The 21,054-nt window shown below is 34.5% G+C and overlaps 1 protein-coding gene across 1 annotated transcript in view; it reads right to left on the bottom strand.

Moving 5' to 3' along the window:
• LOC133202821 (UDP-glucose:glycoprotein glucosyltransferase 1-like) overlaps nt 1-21,054 on the bottom strand; it is a 50,091-nt gene that overhangs the window by 14,344 nt on the left and 14,693 nt on the right. The window contains exons 12-21 of the mRNA XM_061338699.1: nt 18,897-18,957; nt 18,489-18,641; nt 17,985-18,071; nt 16,714-16,833; nt 15,990-16,211; nt 15,583-15,714; nt 15,047-15,211; nt 12,259-12,382; nt 11,073-11,165; nt 10,774-10,868 (exon numbers count right to left, since the gene is read on the bottom strand). Of these exons, the coding sequence (XP_061194683.1) occupies nt 10,774-10,868; nt 11,073-11,165; nt 12,259-12,382; nt 15,047-15,211; nt 15,583-15,714; nt 15,990-16,211; nt 16,714-16,833; nt 17,985-18,071; nt 18,489-18,641; nt 18,897-18,957 (1,252 nt within the window). The remainder of the gene's footprint in view (nt 1-10,773; nt 10,869-11,072; nt 11,166-12,258; nt 12,383-15,046; nt 15,212-15,582; nt 15,715-15,989; nt 16,212-16,713; nt 16,834-17,984; nt 18,072-18,488; nt 18,642-18,896; nt 18,958-21,054) is intronic.

Raw genomic sequence — 21,054 nt, 5'->3', positions numbered from 1 at the left:
ATTCAGCAGAAGTTATCATGACATCTCAATCGAGAGTTCCATCATGATTAGTGGTCACCATGACATCCACAAACAGGAGTTCCATCATGGTGGTATAGTACAGAGTCACTAGTCATAACATCCTTAGGAAGGAGTTCCATCATGACCAAAATTCACAGACAGCTATGACATCCCTGGCTGGTATAGGGAGTGCCATCATAGCACAATTTTGATGACCTTGGGAAGAGAAGTGGGTCGATCAGCATAGTTTCCTGCAAAACTTATGGAAAAATGAACTGTCAATGAATTACACACAAATCTTTTGTAGTCAGGGAGAGTGGCAAGAAAGTACAACCACTAAAAATCTACATGTGACACAAGAAGCTATACCTACAGATTACTTTTACTTAAATTTAAGTGTGAAAGTCTTGAAAATAATTTAATGTATGGGAAAGAATAGGTGATACATTATAATAGGTTAAACATGAGGGTATGAGAACTTTATTCTTACACAAAAAGTAATAAGAAATTATTACTGAAATGAAGCATTACACCGTTCCTCAGCAGATTAAGAAACTATTGTAGTTTCTGCTGGTTCATGACTCACAGGTGTTCTAATGCCATCCAGTATATTATTTACTAGTAGTTGAAAACCTAAATACTTATATATTCAAAGGGAAAGGAATCAAAAAGGAGGGGGACAAACATGTTATTCTTTAATATTTTGGGTATAATATTTTTCCTGCGTCCTTAGAAAATAATGATAATGTGCGGCGCCTCACACTATCTAGCACTGTAGGACAGGGCACAGAAAAAACACTAGATGGCCTAACTTATAGAAAGATTAAATTAAAAAAAATCTTCATGTTGTTAATACTTTTATTAATATAGAATGGGTGGAGTATCAATTTAGAAATCAGCATCAGGGTGAAAGAGTTTTGCGTGATTGCGAAGTTTGATTTTGGAGGCGAGAATACCCTCAGAAGATGAATAGCAGGTTGGTAACCATTTGGCTTTTTCTGGTGTAGAGTGATGCCAAAAGAAAGTGGTTCTGTGTGGAAATGAATGGACAGAAGAAATTGGGATGTACTGGCAACTGTTTGAATTAAGTTGTCCTTTTGTTCTTTTGTGAGATTCTGCAATTTCATGGTCCAGTTTATTGAAGAAGGTTCTAAATAAATGGCCAGGAACCTCTCTTGGAAGACTGTAAGGTATACCTTCTTGGTAGTTGCCATAATCATCAGATAGAAGGAAGCGAAAATTGGTTTCTTTCCAATCAATTATTGCAGCGATGATTGCCTGTTTGCTCTTTTGCATTGGATTTATGGTGTGAATTGTCTCTTGTTGGTCAAAAAATTTCTTTTTCTGTGGATGTTTTCTTTTCTTTCCCTTGGCATTGTAGAGTGAATGGAATGTGTCCTTGAGGGTTGTGGAGATTTGATTTCCATCTTGCCAGGAAGTTTGAGGTTCATTTGTAAATTTGACTCTGTAGATAGGTTTTCCTTGGTAAAGGCTGTACTCAAGGATTCTTTCGATTTGGTCTGATGAAAAGAGTTTTGGTTGTTTATCCTTTGATTCATTGCATTTTGGTAAGTTCTTTGCATGTTTATTTGCAGTTTTATTGTTATTCTTTGGTTTTGAAGTTGATGGTTGTGGTTGAGGATTATGTTGTTGGGGATCATGAGCTGCATCTCTAATGCTTTTGTCATTATCATCAACATTGTCCTCGACATCATCTTCAGGTAGAGGCAGATTTTCATCATCATCATCCGGATGTTGATCAATATTATCTGGATGTTGGTTTGCATTTGCAGGATGCTGGTTAGCATTAGCTGGATAGTTTTCCTCAGTCGTTTCTCCATCCAATTCTTCAGGATTCAGAACCACATCCTGATATTCTGGTAGGAAATAGTGAGGTCTGTCATTTGGACTATGATATAATATGAGTCTTTTGGCATGAACAAGACTCTTTAGAATTTTGTGTGTGGCATCACTTCTTAGTTTGAATGTGTGGTTTGGGCCTTGATGAATTATAGAATAGGGACCAACCCATTTTTGAAGGAGTTTTGGTGATTTTCCTTTGGGAACATGACTGCAGTAAAGCCATACCTTAGTGCCTAACATGAATTCTGGCTCCTGTGCACATTTATCATGTTGTTCAGTGTATTTTTGTTGATGACGCTTGATGTTTTCGGCAGCAATTTCTCTGCATAGTTTGAGTTGTTCCAGGACCCGCATTAAATGTAGCTTAGGTTCTTGTGCCATGGAAGTTTTAGGAAGAAGAGAGACATCAACAGGAAGGCGCATTTTCTGTCCAAACAACAATTGGAATGGTGAGAACATTGTAGACTGAGTAGCAGGTGTTGATCTGTATGCCATGAGGACAGCTGGAATGAATTTCACCCAATCTGACTGGTCTTTATTGCAGTATGTTCGAAGTGTTTGACTGATGAAGGAGTTCATCCTTTCACAAGCCGCATTGGTTTGTGGGTGATAGGCACTGGTATAGTGTCTGGTGACCTCAAAAAGTTCACAGAGAGCTTGCACTAGTTTAGACATAAAATTTTGTCCTCTGTCGGATATGAGTGTTCTTGGTGCTCCATATCTAGCAAATATTTCGGCAAACAGTACTCTCGCAACTTCTGTAGCTTCCATAGACTTTAAAGGAAAAGCCTCACACCATTTGGAAAAGCTGTCAACAACTAATAAAAGATATCTATCCTTGTTTGGTGTCATTGGTAGCTCTAAGAAGTCCATGTGCCATCTGGTAAATATGTCTTCAACAGGAAGTGGCGTCAAAGGGATTGGTTTCTGATGTTTTGAGTTCTTGGACTGCTGGCAGGTTTCGCAAGTTTTTATATATTTTTCAATATCTGCATACATATTTGGCCAGTAGTATGTTGCATGGATAGTAGCATATGTGCGCTCATGTCCTTGATGTCCGCCACCAGCAATGCAGTCATGATATGAAAGCAAAATGTCATTTCTAAGGGGTGTGGGGACACAAAGTTGCTTCACAAGACTTTGATCTGGAGATTGAATTCTAGTGCGTTCTTTGTAAAAGTGAAACAGAAGTCCATTAGTTATTTCATAATGGAATGATTTAGCAACAATTGCGGTAGCTTGTTTTATATTTTGAGGCAGATTTTCTGTTTTCTTGTACTCAATGATGGCCTGAAAGTCAGGGCAATTTTCTTGCAGATGTTGTAGATTAGGATTGTCTGAGACACTATCATCATGTTGATCTGCTGCATTCAAGGCAAGAATATCAGGTTTCCTAGGCGCAGTGTCATCTGGATGCTCAAATGTGGCCGCAATAAACTCTTTTCTAGTAGCTTCAATGGATCCGATGGCAGGTAGGTCCTCATCAAGGTGCATTCGTGGTGAAGTTGGAGGAGGATAATCTCGACGAGATAGACAGTCTGCATTTAGGTTTTTCGTTCCAGGACGATGTTGTATTTTGAACTTGTACTGTTGAAGAATCAGAGCCCACCGTCTTAGTCTACCTGTCGCATCCTTAGTGTTGTCCAGCCAGCGTACTGTTATGTTGTCTGTGAAGACTGTAAACTCAGCACTAGTGAGGTAAGCCTTGAATGTTTTGATGGCCTCAATCAAAGCGAGGCCTTCTTTATGGTTAATGTGCCATCGTTTTTCTTGATCTCGTAGTGCACGTCCTCCAAAAGCAATTACATTTTCAAGTCCTTGTGAATTTATTTGTCCAAGGACATATCCAATGGCAGCATCTGATGCATCAATGGATAGTACAAAAGGTTTGCCAAAGTCAGGAAACGCTAGGATAGGAGCTGTTGTTAATTTTGTTTTCAGGAGGTTGAAAGCATCAGTGTGTTCTTGTTTCCACTGAAATTTGATGTTTTTCTTCAGGAGATTTAACAATGGAGCACAAATCTTGCTGTAGTCTTTGATAAATTTCCGGTAGTAGTTACACATTCCAAGGAAGCTGCGGACCTGTTTGGCATTTCGGGGTTGTGGGAAGTCAGCAACTGTGGAAATTTTGGCACGGTCTACCTCAACACCTTTTTCAGAGATTATGTGTCCAAGATATTTTACTTCTTGGGCAGCAAAATGGCATTTGGCTGGCTGAAGAGTGAGATTGGCTTTACGAAGTTTTTGAAAAATGAGGCCCAAATGTTGTAAATGTTCATCAAAATTTTTAGAAAAAACCAAAATGTCATCAATGTATATGAGTGCAATTTTCCAGTTTAATTCCTGTAAGACTTTTGTCATCAGCATCTGATAGCTTGTTGGAGCATTTGTCAAGCCGAAAGGTAGACGTTTGAACTGATACAGTCCTTGATGTGTGATAAAGGCAGTTTTGTGTTTGGTTTTCTCATCCAAAGGCACTTGCCAGAATCCACTTGCTAAATCTAACACACTGAAAATTTTGGATTTTGAGTCGGCTATTGTGTCAAACACTTCGTCTAGCTTAGGAATTGGAAAGGAAACGAGCTCTGTGATGGAATTTAGTTTCCTGTAATCTACAGCAAATCTGTATTGTCCATTAGCCTTCTTAACCATGACCACCGGACTTTGGTAAGGGGAAGTGGATTCCTCAATCACACCATTTTTCAACATCTCTTGAATTTGACGTTCTGTCTCTTGTCGCATTTGTGGATTTTGAGCATATCTCGGTGTGCGGACAGGTTTGTCTGTGTTTGTGATAATTGAATGGGTTTGGAGGTTGGTTTTCCCCAGTTCAGAGGCATCCTTGGCAAACACATCTCTGTTTTGTCCAATCAGAGTCAGGAGTTGTTGAATTTGGACAGACGAAAGGTTTTGTTCTTGAATGTTTACACTGAGCTCTTTGGCGATAGATGTATAATCTGTAGTGGCCATTGTCTGTGTAGTATCTAGGGTTGACATGCATGCAGAGTGTACAATGTCAATGGAGATGATGTCAAAGTTGGAATCCATAAGAAAAACTTTCGCAACAACTGAATTTGCTTTTAAAGCAACTGATTCATTGAGAGGATTTAGGATCCTGTATGGAACTGTGTCTTTTACACATGTAGCAACGCATCTGCTTCCAACCAGATTCTTGTTTACAAGGAGGTTCACTGGTTCAAGGAAGACTTCAGAACCATGAGGGACATTAGAAACTGATAGGGTGATTGTTGACTCAGATAGAGGTGGTAAATAAATTTCAGAATATGTACGAGCAAGGGAAAGATGTTGGTTTCCATCATATTTGTTGTATGGGGTTGTAATAGAAGCAATGGTTGTTTCATTTTGAAAAGAAACACAATGGTTTGTAAGATCAATGACAGCCTTGTTTTGTTCTAAAAAATCTTGTCCTAAAATGAGGGTCTGAGGCAAAGTTTCCAAGATGTGAAAAGTATGGGGCATTTTCAACCCATTGACATCTATATCAAGGTCTGCTGTTCCCAGAATTTTATGAGATGTGTTGCAAACACCCTTGACATATGAAAAATTTGATCTTGAAACATGAGGATTTTTGAAAATTTTCTTAAGAAACTTGTTGCAAATGACAGAAATGTTAGCACCAGTATCAACTAGAGCACTGATATGAAAGTTCGAGATTTTGACTTGAATTTTGTTTTTATTGGTGATAGCTGTTGAAATGGAGGCTACAAATTTAAGAGGGTGGGACGGGAGGGTACTAGATGGATTTCTAACAGAGTAAGCCATTATCGTGAAAAATACAGTAAATAAAACAATCTAATAAAAATAATAGAAAGTTATAAAACTGTGTCACATGTGATAGTAGTGGCTGTACTCACCAACAGGAACTGGCAGGCTGTTTCTGTATAGATTTGATGGCAGGGCTCCTTTCTTTAGAAGAATGTTAGAGTCACAAATCACAGTTTCAACAACACAAAGGTCCTGTAGAAATCCAAGAGTCCCAGAATGTTCACATTAGTCCACTGTAAGAGGAATTCTAAAGGATTCGAACCGGATTCTCGACCACTCTGTGACCGCGCTCTCAGATGTCTGGGACATAATTCGGCGGTGCACGTTCATTGGGGAATTTAGCTCAAGGGTTTGGGGAATGTTAGGAAGCACATAAGTCCAAATTTGTAGGGTAACAATGACAGTTTATTAAAGTAACAGTGAATTCCAAACAACATAAAAACATAAAGATGCAAGTCCAAGTCCTAACTAAAATTTAGATAAAGCTGGCCTAAATAGAAATAGAATCTTAAAAGTTTCTTAGTCTAATTCCTACATGGTTCTTAATTAACACATCAACTCACTAGCTCTGTCACTCTAGATCTCTCTTAACTCTCTGTATTCTCAAATATATATTATTAACTAATTGTAAGAAATTACTCAATGTAAATATAGCCAAAGGGCAAAACTTGTCAACTAAGTAATCTGAACAATGGAATACTCAAGTGTCATCCTTTGATGTCAGGAAGTCAAAGAAGATTTATTTAATTAATCTAACACCTAATCAGTGACCATTGCCATCAGGCAGTATGAGTGTAAATGATTTACAATTGCTAAGAAAGCACTAAATATTTCTGGGGATTAAGAATTAGCCAGATGTAAAATGTGTTGGTTTAATTTCATTACTTGTGAACAAATAACTTAGGATATCAAGAATTTATCAAAGTAAATGAATTTTATGAATGATATTAAAATTATAAGTAAAATTATTATCTATATTAAAATAAGTATCAAAAGTGAAATGGGAGCCATTTCACTGGTGATAGGCCTAGTACTAAATCTCAGACTAACTTAACTGTTTGTTACTATATGTAATACAATAAACCAGTAAATGAATTCAATTCTTAAAACAGGTGGCCCTAACTTCTATGAAAGCAAAATTAAGTGGCCACACCTACTCATAAAGCAAAGGACGTCATATAGCATAGGAGTATGCAGTAACCTTTTGATTCAAGATTAACCAGGAATTTTAAATCTCTGGCAAGTGTTCATGTCAATACAATTTGTACGCTGCACCCAAACTGCCAATAAACATTTGGACAAGTCCCAAATAAGGGTACTAAACCTTTTAGAAAACAGAAAGTTGAAGGTTCAGAAAAATGAATTTTAAGTCATAAATCTCTGACTCCAATAAAAGCTGTCACAATAAAATGGATAAGACAGGGATTTTTAGAAAAAAGAAAAGAGAAATTGAAAATGAAATCCTGAATATTGAATCCATTATTATTCCAGCTTATAGGAAGAAAATTAAAGAAACTAAAAGAAAATTATCAGAATCAAACACAAAATTTGATGATCTGGAAATAGATACAGAAAAACAGAGAAAATTCTGGCATCAAGAAGTAGATGTTATCTTCAACAAACTTAATTTTCTGGTCAAATACCAGAGAGAAAATCACCTGGATGCACTAAATTCTTTCAAGTTCAAACTGACAAACCTTATTCAAGAAATGGAAAAAACAATAGAAGAAATTAAAGAAATCTTGAAAACAAACACATTGTCTGAAGTCACTGACCATGTATCTAAACTGCAGGAATACAGAGACATGCCAACGGATATAACAGGTACTTACGAATTTCCTTCACTCAAAATAAACAAAATAGTGGAAAGAGAGCTCAGAATAGAATTATTAGAGTATAAGGCAACTCTGACACAAACATCAGTACATGCTCTGATAAATGAGACATCCTACACATATACAGAGGACTTACTGAAGGAGGCCCGAGTGATTGCTACCATTCCTTCTGGACTTAAATCTCTATGGCAAGTAGCATGTGTCGGAACAGATGAAGCATGGGTTTCTGGTATGGATATATTCATCAACCGTGTAAGCAAAATACACCCAAATACTCAAGATGGTGTCATTGCAGTGTGTCGTCTTTTTCCTGCTAGCATCTCAACGACTAAAGAGGGTGAACTGATATATAGTGATTGGCTAAGCAGAACTATTTATGTAGTCCGAAACGAGAGAACAGAGGAACTGATTACTGCACCAAAAGGATGGCTTCCAGATCGACTGTGCTGTACAAGATCAGGGGACATCCTAGTCTCACTATGCAGAGATGACTATACAAGACAAAAAGTTATATGTTACCAAGGGCAGAAAGTAAAACTGGAAATAGAAAAGGATGAACATGGAGACCCAATCTTTGAAGAAGGATCTAATTCACTCTATGTGGCAGGGAACAATAATGGAGACATTTGTGTTTCTGACGGCAATGCTAAAATAGTCATTGTGTTGGACAAAACCGGTAGTAGAGTTCAATTTATATATGATGGCTGTCCAGTCACATCATTCACATCATCATTTAATCCTGGACAAATAGTCACAGATTCCTTGAGTCATATCATCGTGGCAGAAACAGCTCCAGGCTGTTTGCACATCATTGACCAGAATGGATATTTTCAGAGATTTTTCTACAAATCTTTCTTATCAATCATTTCAGGATTAAGTATAGACAGTAAGGAGAGGTTATGGGTAGGAATGAGTGACACAAAAGAAGTAAAAGTCATCCAGTATATAAAATAATCAATAGTGTCCGTAGAAAGCTAGTGCTTCTACCACATACAAAATCAAATGTGAATAATCTGAGACACAGTCCAAGATGAAATTTGATCCTGTGTCAAATTTTCCTATAAAGAACAATTCAATAACCATTGTTGACATGAAAGATCTAATAACATTGCTGAACAATGTGAAAAAAAAATCAACAACAAAAAAATCGATCAATGGATATACATATTAAATATGGTACATGCAGATCATTTGAGATACTAAGCAGTTTTTTTTTAGTCAAAATTTTCAAGGGAAATTATATACAATTGAAAATCATTTCTTTAACAGATATGAAAATATAAAATTAATTTCATTGATTTAAATACTATATTCAGCAGAATCACTAGTTAATATTTATTTAATGATGCCACATTAAAGTTTCTATTTATTTACCTTTATGTATATCACTACAGTGAAGCCGATCTAATCCAGACATTGTTTTTCCTGAAATATTGCCTTCAATGATGCAAACTTAAGGTCCCTTTCAGTAATCTCAATTGTTTAAAATGTTGTCATATCCAGAATATTTTCTAATTCGGACAATTTGGTGTCCAGATTACACAAGATTTATTGTTTATTATTATTTATTCAGCAGCAAAGTGGTTTATCCCAGGTTGTTTTCCATACACCAGGAGGCAGAAAGATAACAAAATTTCCAATGTAACCAAATGAAATTGTTATTTATGTCCAATCTAACTGCCATTATCCCTACTTTCACAGATTATGTCTATAAGAGTTGTTCTGCTTTGTGTGAATGTTCAAAGGAAAAAAAGCTTGATTGAAATTTGTATTAACTTCAGTGCATAAAAGTTATTTTCTAATTACTATTGCATCATTTGTCAGTGTGCAGTGAGACAACACAGTGTGATGTCACACTGTTTGCCCAAGACTTCAGTCCTTTGTACAATATTTATACACCCAGCTTCTTTATCAATCAAAACTAATTATACAAGTTACATGGGAAATAATCATTTATATATGTACATGTATATGTCCTATGAATATGTGTGCTTTTAAAATATTTCATTAATAAAACAAAGAAGAGGTTCTTTTAAGCTCTTTACCAGTTGTAACAATCAGGTAAATTGATGCTAGTGTCTGATTAACAAGACTACTGTCATTATTATTGTAAGCAGGTGAATTTAAAAATAATGACCACCGAATTGAAATAACCCATAACATATTTTTCACTTATATCATCATATTGTACATGCATTCTAGTTAAAATTCCTGAAGTGGCAAAAGAATAGACTAGTGTAGATTCCTAAATATCCCCTAGGAATTACTTACCATGTAATTTTGCAAGAAACACCACTCACAAAATAAAATTACTCACTTTTATTTTTGTGGTGCTGAAATCAGTATAAAATCTCTTGATCAACCAATGCGAAATTATTTTTCTCACGATTTGAAGCTTTTTCTTCTGTCATTGCTTGTTTCTTTTTGGTATTCGTTTTAAATATATAAAATAGCTACATCATTTACATCACTCATGACATCACTGTTTATTATGTACGAGATTTTTACAGATGTTTGGGAATTATTAATGACATCATTTTTCTTAATTTAAATGTATTTAAGAAATGATGGTATTGTAAAAGATTCTTTGTAAACAATGTCAGATATACAGTTTGTGAAATAATTATAGCTACAATTATTGAACCCTGCACATATTTGAATGTATTGTATAATATTTATATAAATAAATGAATTAAAAAAAAATTGGACAGCTCGTTTAAAAATTTTAATACATTGTTGATGTTTATTTGGTAATCCTAATTTCTGCCACTTGGAAATTAAAGCAACGATTTATTCCTAGAAACTTCAAATGCATATTATTTAACTGGCTCCATCCGGGCAAGAACTTTGAACTCAATTTTTAAAAAATTCTTTTCATATTTTTTCTGTGTCATGATGACCCTTTGGGTGATATTTTAGGGGGTAATAAATATTTTTTATACATAAAAATGCATATATTTGCATTAAAAGAAACACTGATACCCTCTTTAAGATTAGAAACAAGGTAAAATAAGAAAAGAATATTATACAGTCAAACTTGACAAAATGGTCTCATTTTCCAGGGTTCATCTCTCCTATGAAATTTTGTTTCCTCCCAATGAAATATTCCATATAAATCAATGTAACTCTATTAAATGGTCACCTACCTAATGCACTCAGCACTCATCAAAGTTAATGTGAAATCACCGTTTTTCCTCATCAATACAGCGACTGTTTTGTCCAATCACATGATTCAGTACTGCTTTACAATCTAACCAGAAAAGACAAAAAAAAAAGATTTAAAGCTTACCAGTTGTTTGATGGCTGAATACAGCAGTTCTCTACCTTCAGGAGTTTCAACATCACATACCACCCATATTGTGACAGGAAATAAACTTTCCTCATCTGTAAGAGTCAAATAAAAATGTAAACATTGACATATTCCATTTCAGGGGGAGGGCATATTTGAACTGAGCACTTCATAAGCTGTAGAAGAGAATCTTGTTTTTTGTTGTTGTTTTTTTTTAGTTTATAAGATTTACAGATAAAATGCATTCCATAGCCTCATATACAATCATGTACAAGTATTTTTAATTTAAGACACTTCACCTTTTCTAGTGAGATATTTCATATCTCGAGCCATGATTGCTGTGATCTCTCCTGAGCTCTTCTGATAGAAACTGTCCAGACTCAGACTATCATCTAAAAATATAAAATACTTACTAAGTACATTATGCTGTCAATAGGTAGACAGGTATAGAATCATTATCATTTATAAATACACTAAGTAACTTAATAATCAAAATATTTTACACTTTGTCAAAATCAATTTATTCTTACTGTACATGTGTATATAACTGTCTTTCAGGTAATTTGCAATGATTAAAGTAAAGATTTAACTACATTTATTATTTATTTTGAACAACATCATGACAAGAAGAGGTCCAAGGACCACATCACACACATGAGCACTTTGGCTAGAGAAAAGCAGAAAACAGCTCACTATTGAAATGTCATGATTTGAATAAACTGAAATCAACAGCACCATAGAATGCTTCCATACAATTATGACTAATCATGGCTTTGCTGTTCTTAAGGAGAAGATTTTTTCCCTATAATTTCCTATGTAAAACTTTGATTCCCTATTGTGGTCCTGCCCTCCTAGCTCTAGGGGTCTTGATTTGAATAAACTTATATCAACAGTACCTGAGGATACTTCCATACAAATATAACTAGTCATTGCTTCGCTGTTCTTAAGAAAATTTTTTTAAAGATTTTCCCTATATATTCCTATGCAAACTTTGATTGCCCATTGTGGCCCCACTCTAGCCCTAGATGTCATGATTTAAACAAATTTAAATCACACTAAGTAATGAAGCTTTCACATAACTTTCATCTTTTCTAGCACAGTGTTTCTTGAAAAAAAAAGATGCCATTAAATTTTCACTAATTCTGTATTATCTCCCCTTGAAGCGAGCATGGCCCTCATTTGATCAAAATTGACCTCCTTTCACCCTAGGATGCTTTGTGGCAAGTTTGGTTGAAATTGGTCCTGTGGTTCTTAAGAAAAAGTTGAAAATGTGAAAAGTTTACAAATGATGACAACAGACATATGCCGGACACCCTTCGATCAGAAAAGCCCACTTGAGCCTTCAGCTCAGGTGAGCTAAAAATCTTACAAACATTTTTGGCCAAATTATGAAGCCATGATTGTTTTAATCAGTTTCACTCTCTTGGAATTTATTAGTTTTAGAAAGAATTTACTTCATACAAGTGTTTGAATATTACCACTGACCTACAGTTGTAGTGAAATCCAGGGTTTGTTTGGGAGGGGAGAGAACTCTCGAGTTCAACCTTGGCAGAACATGTTCCTTTTCCATAAGGTATTCTAGTACATTCATATAGTCATGTAGATTTCCCTAATTTTTTAAACATAATAATATTTGCTTTATTTCAGTTATGTTTACAATTCAAAGTATATTTCAGAGTTTCAAAATACAGAAAGAAATTAGATACAAAAGGTCCAAAGGTCTTAACGGTCACCTGGGTATAATACAACCATGTAAAGGATCCATGTGACAGTAAATAATTACATGTATATAATAACACAAAATATACCAAAACTCAAAAACAAAAGAAAAAGAATGATCATGGATCAACAAAATATTTGGTCTGGTAATCAGCATCAACTCAGAAACTTGCCCAGATATACCATAGCTATCTACCACAGCCACTTGTTTCATGTACAGGACACTCCCTACTCTTTCTTTCCGCAAGGTACCTAAATCAATTTCAGATACCTCACTTCAAATTCATATCTTATTAATTCATCAAGCATTAACATACTTTAATATATAAATATTGCGTGTAGTTGAGTGTAACATTGAAAATTTTCACCCCAAGAAAACCATTGTCAACCGAGGCGCATGCACTCAACTACATGTAATATTTATTATATTATACTGAATGTTTTATACAAATACATATAACAGTGAACCTTGGGCACATTAATTCTGCGCAGTCACTATTTTTTGGAATATCACCCGTCGTCAAGCAATGTTGACTGTTGCTGTGCTGGAGGGCGTGGCTTCATTATTCAGCGGGTAATAGTGTTTTTTAACAAAAGTTTCTCGACAAATCAGATTCAACTAATTTACATGAGAGTATAATATCAAGACATAGTTCACTTCAGGATACTTTTTTTTCTTTTCATTCCAGCAATTTCAAAATGAAAAGCTAAGAAGTCTTTGGTTTTATCCTACACAATAAGCCTCACCTGAAGCTGATGAATCCTCTGTGAAGTGTGTAAAATGTGTTTAGAAAATTTTCAAGGAATAAATGAGTGGTTTACAATAAAGGGGAATGACAAAGAATGTCTGGAATGACTCATTAGAGAAGAAAATTGAAGCAAACTATGTCTTGTTAAAGTAGGGGATGCTCTGTAGACAAACAAGTGCCTGTGTCTGTGCTATCTACACTATATCAGTATCACCAGACTAGGCAGACTTAACAAGACATTAGTGCTTTAGCACAAAATACAATATTCAAGTGCACCCAGCACAATCCCACACCATAATGGCCTCTTTTAGACTCTGAATAATATTTAATGTACACATACAATGTATGTGTATTTTTGTCTCATTTTTAGTCATCTGTTATAACAAGTCTACCTGACTATTAAAAACTATGAAAGTATTTTTTGTATTACATATTAAGAATTTATTTGTTTTTACCCAATTAACCTAACAACTGCTTTACTTAGATTGATTAGTCATCTTAAGTGAATAACAAAGGGGAATAACTTCTCTTATAGCAGGGTAAATATAACTGCAGAACTCCTGGCCCAGAGCCCATGTATTTCACAATTAGAGATAAAAGCACGCTTCCTCTGTATAACCATGCACTTAGTTTGTCTGCTCAACACCCAGGAGCAGAGAAAAAAGATTTTACAAGAATCAATGTGTTTTTGCTGCATGATCAATAGTGCCCCCTCATATCACTAGAACCCCTGACTCGGGGGCAATGAATTTCACATTTTGGAAGAGGCAGTCTTACTCATCATAATCATGCACATAGTCTGTATTCTAAATAACCAGGAGCAGAGAGGAAGATTTTCAAAGAATTAATGCATTTTACCTATACAATCTATAGAATTTCCCTAACTCCAAAACTCCTCACCCAAAGGCCATGAATTTCACAATTCTGGAACATGCAATCTTCTCACTCTTGCTCATTATAACCATGCAGTTTGTATTCTAAATACCCAGAAAAAGATTTTTGAATAATTAATGCATTTTCACTATATCATCTACATGTATAGAGCCGAGCCCTTACACTAGAAGGCCTGACCCAGAGGCCAAGAAATTCACAATTTTGGAAGAGGTCTCAATGCTTATTACAATCATGCCAACAGTTCGATTCCTTGATGGTTTTTGTCCCACCCCTCAGGTCTCAGGATAGCAGGGACCATAAAATTCAAAATTTTTGTTCCCTTTCATCCATAGATGCTACTCTCCAAAATTGGTTGAAATTGGTTCAGCAGTTTCAGAGAAAAAGTTGAAAATGTTGAAATGTTAACATACAATGTACGCCACATGACAATGGATGAAAACAGATAGCAATAGGCAACCTAAGGGACTCTAAATTCACACGTACATGTAAATACATATTAAATAAATTCTAATTCTCTTTTAATTTAACTTTTTTGTTTGTTAGCAAAATCCCTAAAAAATAATCTATATACATGTAATCCATGTGGATAGGTTTCGATATAAAATTAATTATCTGTTAAGGTCCATTGACCCTCGGATAAGAGAGATAACTCTCACTGAGATACATTACCATAATTCCTATTATTCCTTTCTAAAATTGTCAAGTTAAAGGGACATTTCTATCAAATCGTGCCCCTAAAGAAATGCTAAAATTAAGTGCATTTAAATTATAAATTAAATTTATTATGGCAAATCATAAAATTAAATCAAAATTCTATATGAGTAAATAGAGGGATGAACCTTAAATTTAATATTACCGGACAGCCTTGTATCTAAATTACATGTTTATTTACCTGGTAAATGTTGTCTTACCTGGTAGACTGCTTTTTGGATGTCAGGGGTCTGTGCCATTATCTGAGAGACTACACCTTCCTCAAAAGTATCCTCTGTGAGGAAGGATTTCTTTAATGGATTCCCATTTAGCAGAACCTGGGGAAAATTCCCCAGTCCAGATTTCTCTACATAATCTTTAGCTGCCTGAAATAAAAAAAAAAATTAAGTTTGACAAACAACTTGCATTCTATTCATAAAATAAATCATTCACCTCATTTTCGATAAACATGCACACTGCTACTTTGTTTATAATTGAAATTCTAAATTTTAGTCTCAAGAAACCAAAGGACAAAAATTTATTATCTTAATCTTAGAGATCAAACTCAAATTTGGGATACAGGTCTTTATATGCACATATCACTCATATCAACAAGACAATTTCTTCATTTCAACTGAATTCAAGCAATATTCCAAATTGCAAGCAAAAGCAGAAATACACAAGAACAATTTCACCTTTTCTCTAAAAATGATGTCTATTCCTTGAAATTCTATAAGTAAATTAATTTCAATCTTACCCTTCTAAGAATGTCGTATTCATCGTAGTCTTTGCCAAACACTTCCTTCATATCTGCATCAGCATACTTCTTTTTGAATTCTTTTAAAACCAGCTTGGCTGTTATTTCTTCTCCCTTGGCCTTTTCATAAATCTGTCAGTGAATACCAAAAACTTTAACCTAGGACACCGACGCCAAGGGTATCACATAAGCTCCCCCCAACTTTGTTGAGGTGAACTATACAAGTAAATATAAATATACTACAGAATTATATTACTCTGCTCCTATAAAATGTCATACCTTTCAAATTCTTAGTTCTATTCCTACAGTCTTGATGTCCAATTACTTATTATCTTAGAATAAAATTAACTTTTTCAGAACTTCAAAAACTTTCACTGTATTTTAAAAAGAGTGAACATAATAATAACATCTGTGACAAATGAAAGAGCTTTGGGGAAATCATGTTCCTGTCTAATGTAGTCAAATGCTCTGGAGATTGCAATGCTAGCATCTTCATGAGGATCTGCTTCCAGGTCAAAGTTCACAACAAACACAACACTCAGCCTGATTGGAGCACTGTGAACAAGGAAGGCTTCAGCCATTTTGATGAGTTCTATGTCTGTTTGTCTTGTAGGGTCCACAAAAAATACCTAAAAAATCAATTTGGGGGTAAATTATTTCAACATCTGGGCTGCATTTAAGACCATAGGAGCTAGCCTTGCTGCTACATAAGATATCTTGTTGGTATTGAACACTCTGTATGAATTTAAGCTTGTCATGGTTATGCTAGCATATTGCTCAAGATCATAATGGCTACATAGAGCTACGTAGCCACTATGATCTTGAACATAGCCGTGGTATACTTATCTTCTACCATTAATATGTAGAAAATTTTTACATGATTTACAAAAGACATTACAAGTGCTAACTTCCTAAGCCACAACTACAGAGTTTTGATATCAAAGAATAAAATTAATATCTATACATGTTATGGTCCCTTACAAAACCTTTTATCTTAAATTCCTATGAGTATTTCCTGACTTACAAGCTTATCGGTACTTTGTCAAGAAGAGACCAGTTATGCATCTGAATGAGGTTTGAAATCATAAATTCAATATATTATCATCAGGAAACAATATTTTGATAATTTACCAGGTGGAAGAAGTTTTTGGCAACATGTCGCAGCATTCCCGGGAAGGTTGGCCTCAGAATATCCTGGACACTGCTTGGCCAGTTTTTGTACTTCTTGTCATTTTCAAGGTCATTCAAAAACTGTCAAGGTCAAAAATTGTCATTAACATTTTACCACTGCATTACATATTGTAGATTCCTTACTTTACAGTTCCTAATAATGTGAAATGACTTATCAAACTGTAAGAAAATGAATTTGAGAGTGGAATGTTGATCAAAATTTTTACAGCAATGTAAAACTAATTCAAGTAATCTTATTTCACAAGTGGCACTTCTCATGAAATTTGAAATAATATTAATATTCCTGATGTATACACATGTGAGTTAAGGCTAGGTATAGGCGTTTCTATGCAGATGTGCTAATAAAAACGCATAAGAGGTATATTTATTATTCAGAGAAAGTTTTGATTTATTTTCTTATGCATACTTAGTACCCACGATATGTTACAGCTAGTAGACATTATGACGTCATATTATGACGTCATTGATCTTGCTTACTGGAGGTAATAAATCACATCAACAAAACAGCTTCGGCGCAAGGGATTACCCTATTCATTTTTACATAAAAATTGTATAATGCTAAGAAGAATATTCTATAGATTAATAAAACTGCTGCACAAATCCCAGGCATTTTCTTATTTGATCGGAATTTGAGGAAACTTATACCGGACTGTACATTTTTACCCTTATTCAACTTAAAACTTTACTAATAGAAATTATACGACTGAGCTGTTGATATTTGTGCAGCAATACCAGCAAAATTTAGAATATTTTGCTTCTAAATATACCATGTTTCAGTTAAATAAAATAAAGCATGCCCTTGCGCCGAAGCATTTTTGTTGATCTCCTTTATAATCTTGTGTAGTAAAGGACAGTGACGTCATAATATGACGTCACAATGTGTACTGGCTATCTCATGTCGTGGGTATCAAGTATGTATTAGACAATAAGTTTTAACTTTCTCTGTATAATAGATATAGTCCTTAGGCATTTTAATTAGATTATTTGCATAGAAATGCCTATATTTAGCCTTAACTCACCTGCGTAATTAAGAGTCTACAGTGTAACACCTCATATCAACTGGTAATTTCAAATTAATAAAAATATAATCAATTTTGCAATATTTTTAAAATTGCTATCTTTATTTGGCAACAACAGGCAATATCTAAAGAGAAAACAAAATTTTTGCATGAACATTCGAGACAAAAGATACATGTAAATCTTTACTTTACCTGTATAGCTGTGTGTCTAATATCCAAAGCAAACTCCTTTGAATCTCCTCCAAAGTCCAATCGCATAAACTTTTCCAAGTCAGCACCCTATAATTGTGATATAATCACAATTCTGCTATTCTAAATATAGTCTTATTTATACATGTATATGTACAGTTCTGAATTTAAACACAAACACACACACAAACAGATAAATTCACGTATTTTGAATCCCAAATTATATATGTATAGGAGGATAAAACTGAAATTACATTGTCAGTCCTTCAGATGATAATAATGCATTCTGGAAATTTTTTTCCCCCATTTTATTTTCACTCTTGGCCAAACTCATCGCAAGTGGGCAAATTTAAATTGGGGCGAATTCAAAGAAGACAGCATGATCTCTTTGACACAGCTGTAATGTCTAGGCTAATTTAAAACCGGGCAAAATTGTTGATAAGTGTGAAAGTGCTAAAATCAAACAGAGCAAAAATAACCCCATATACAGTATTGCTAACAACTTGCCTTAAATCCCATTGAGAACAGTCCCTCCATAATTCTGGCCTCTGACTTCATCAGATCCAGGAGTGTGTATATGTCATAGATTTCCATCTCTACAGGAATACCATTCAAAAACATGGCCGACTCTCCGGTCCCAATATTCAGCTCTTCAAAATTCTAAAATATCACTCAAAAATTTAGCAAATTCATGTACACATATTCAGAAATGAAAATTAGATTCAGGAACATATATGTACCTGCATAAATTCATTTAATTATACTTTCTTTTTAGGGCAATTTTAAATCTACAACATTCAATAAATACTTTTCTGGCCTCAAGAGACTAAATAAATTGACTATTATTAAATTGACAAAGGTTCCAAGTTATGTTGCTACTTGGATGAAAATCTAAGACATTGATTAGTACTCTACCTTTCTGTTCTGATTAATTTCATTTCTGACTTCACTCTTCACACCAACTTTTGACAAAGATCTACAATATTGATACAAATGGAGGTAGGATCAACACATGCATTTGTGCAGAAGTCTTTCTATTCATAACATATATTAATAACTTGTACAGTAAAACTTGGATATAAATAATTCACTTTTAAGGAAATTTTGGTCACAAGGAATCATTTTTTAAAATCCCATAGACTACTTTTCACTATGTTCCTTTAAGTTTTATATATAATGAATCTTGGTTATAAAGAGGCAAAATTCAAGTTCTTAGGGACTTCCTTAAAAAATGAGTTTTACTGTACAATATAGCAAACATAGTCATATTGACAGTTTGAAATGTGGGCAAATGTGGGTATTTCATATTTCTCTTTAAATTAATGATGATGAAAAACCTGACAAGTGACAATTTTAAGTCATACATCAATTTTGTTGTCAGCTGTTCCATGTTTACAGTGTATGTACATAAGCAATAATAGATTGTGCTTTTCAACCTTTTCAACTTATCAAGGATCAACAGCTACAACAGTGTTTGAAATAACCGTGTGCTCGACCGCCCGAGACGCACAAATTTTGCAGCGGGCGAACAAATTTGCACGTACTGACGCCTGGATGGACATGTTAAAATTTTCGATAATTAAAATTCATATATTTGATAAATCTTTTTCATATCAAGTACAGCTTAACTTTGAAATCTCGAACACGGATATCTCAAATACCCCGGATATGTCAAAGTAAGGCCCTGGTCTCAACGAAATTTGCTTTATAAATGATTAAAATAAACCCCTCTAAGTCGAACACGGTAATGTCGAATACCCCGGTTATCTCGAAGTTAAATTGTGTACCCATTTATTAAAATCACATGCGTTATCTCGAAGTCAGGATAATTTTCCGCTCTGACGATCAAGTCCGTTAGGTAAACTGACCGCTCTATTGATAACAGCCACCTGTCTGTCACGCACGGGTTACCTGTGTTCCTTTGATCAACAAATAATAGCGCAATAATTATACGAGGTGTATGTATGGCTTACCTTGATTTTAATTATGCAAGCCAAAGGTTGTGTGTATTAGTCTTATGCATATGCGTGGATGACACATTAATTGTTTCGTGGCTGGGGTACATTTATCTTGATAATCGCTATTTAATGCTATGTGTAATATGCGCGCTTGCATAGTTTATGCATATGAAAGTGAAAGCGAAAATTATAAACATCAAAGTGAAACAAAATTCTGTAATTTAATGCAATTAGAATTTATTTTTCCTACATGTGTATTTGAGCGCGCAGAATTTACAACCGTCAGTACACACCATCATGTGAGCGCGTATCGCAGCGAAAACTTCTGCTATAATACCCTGTGATTCGGTGTTCTTCTGTAGTTAAACAAAAGTGCGTGTTTCTTCTTTTGCATTTGATTTTATTATGGTAAAATATTTTATTTCAATGATTATATATATATGAACATGTTTTTCCAATAAAAAAAATTTGTATATTTCGTTTGCATTATTCTGACAGCTACCGATTTTAAATTTACAATGCATAGACGATATCCGGTTCTGGAAAACGATGCTAGAGGTTGACTTGCCGGGTTGGTAGAAGGATTATACGTCTGTGCATATTATACAAAGTTTTTATTTTGTGAATAATAAAGAGGATGTAAAAATCTTTTTAATGCTAATTACATGTATATTAAAGGAAACGTATACAGAATTTAAAACAAGAAGGAATTTGACATGTTTCTACTATTAAGTGTATGTTCACTGCACTAAGTTTATTTGAAGTTCATTAGAATTATAACCCTCGATATGTCGAACCCCCGGATATCTCGAAGTTCTTCAACGGTCCCGTCAACTTCGAGATAACGAAGTTTAACTGTAATAGTATCGGTAGCAAAGTGTAACAAGCCAATAGGAAGAATTCATCAGTCTATAGATTCTGGTTTGAAGTTATGGTGACCTGGTTTCTGTCATATTATCGTTAAAAAACAAATTTATAAAAGACAATTTTTTTCTCGGGCAAGTAGATCTTTGGCAGGGCTGACAACTTTTACTAGCAGTCAGCCCTGCATGTCTGACTAATTTTACAGTGAGTTTCAAACACTGAGCTACAAACATCAATGTCTGTTTCCTTAA

This window comes from Saccostrea echinata, unplaced genomic scaffold (assembly GCF_033153115.1).
Source record: "Saccostrea echinata isolate AGI-Se365-2 ecotype Australia unplaced genomic scaffold, CSIRO_AGI_Sech_v1 ptg000047l, whole genome shotgun sequence".
NCBI classification, from domain to species: domain Eukaryota; kingdom Metazoa; phylum Mollusca; class Bivalvia; order Ostreida; family Ostreidae; genus Saccostrea; species Saccostrea echinata.
The sequence above is the reverse complement of the archived record's forward strand: the minus strand, read 5'-3'. Positions and strand labels throughout refer to the sequence as shown.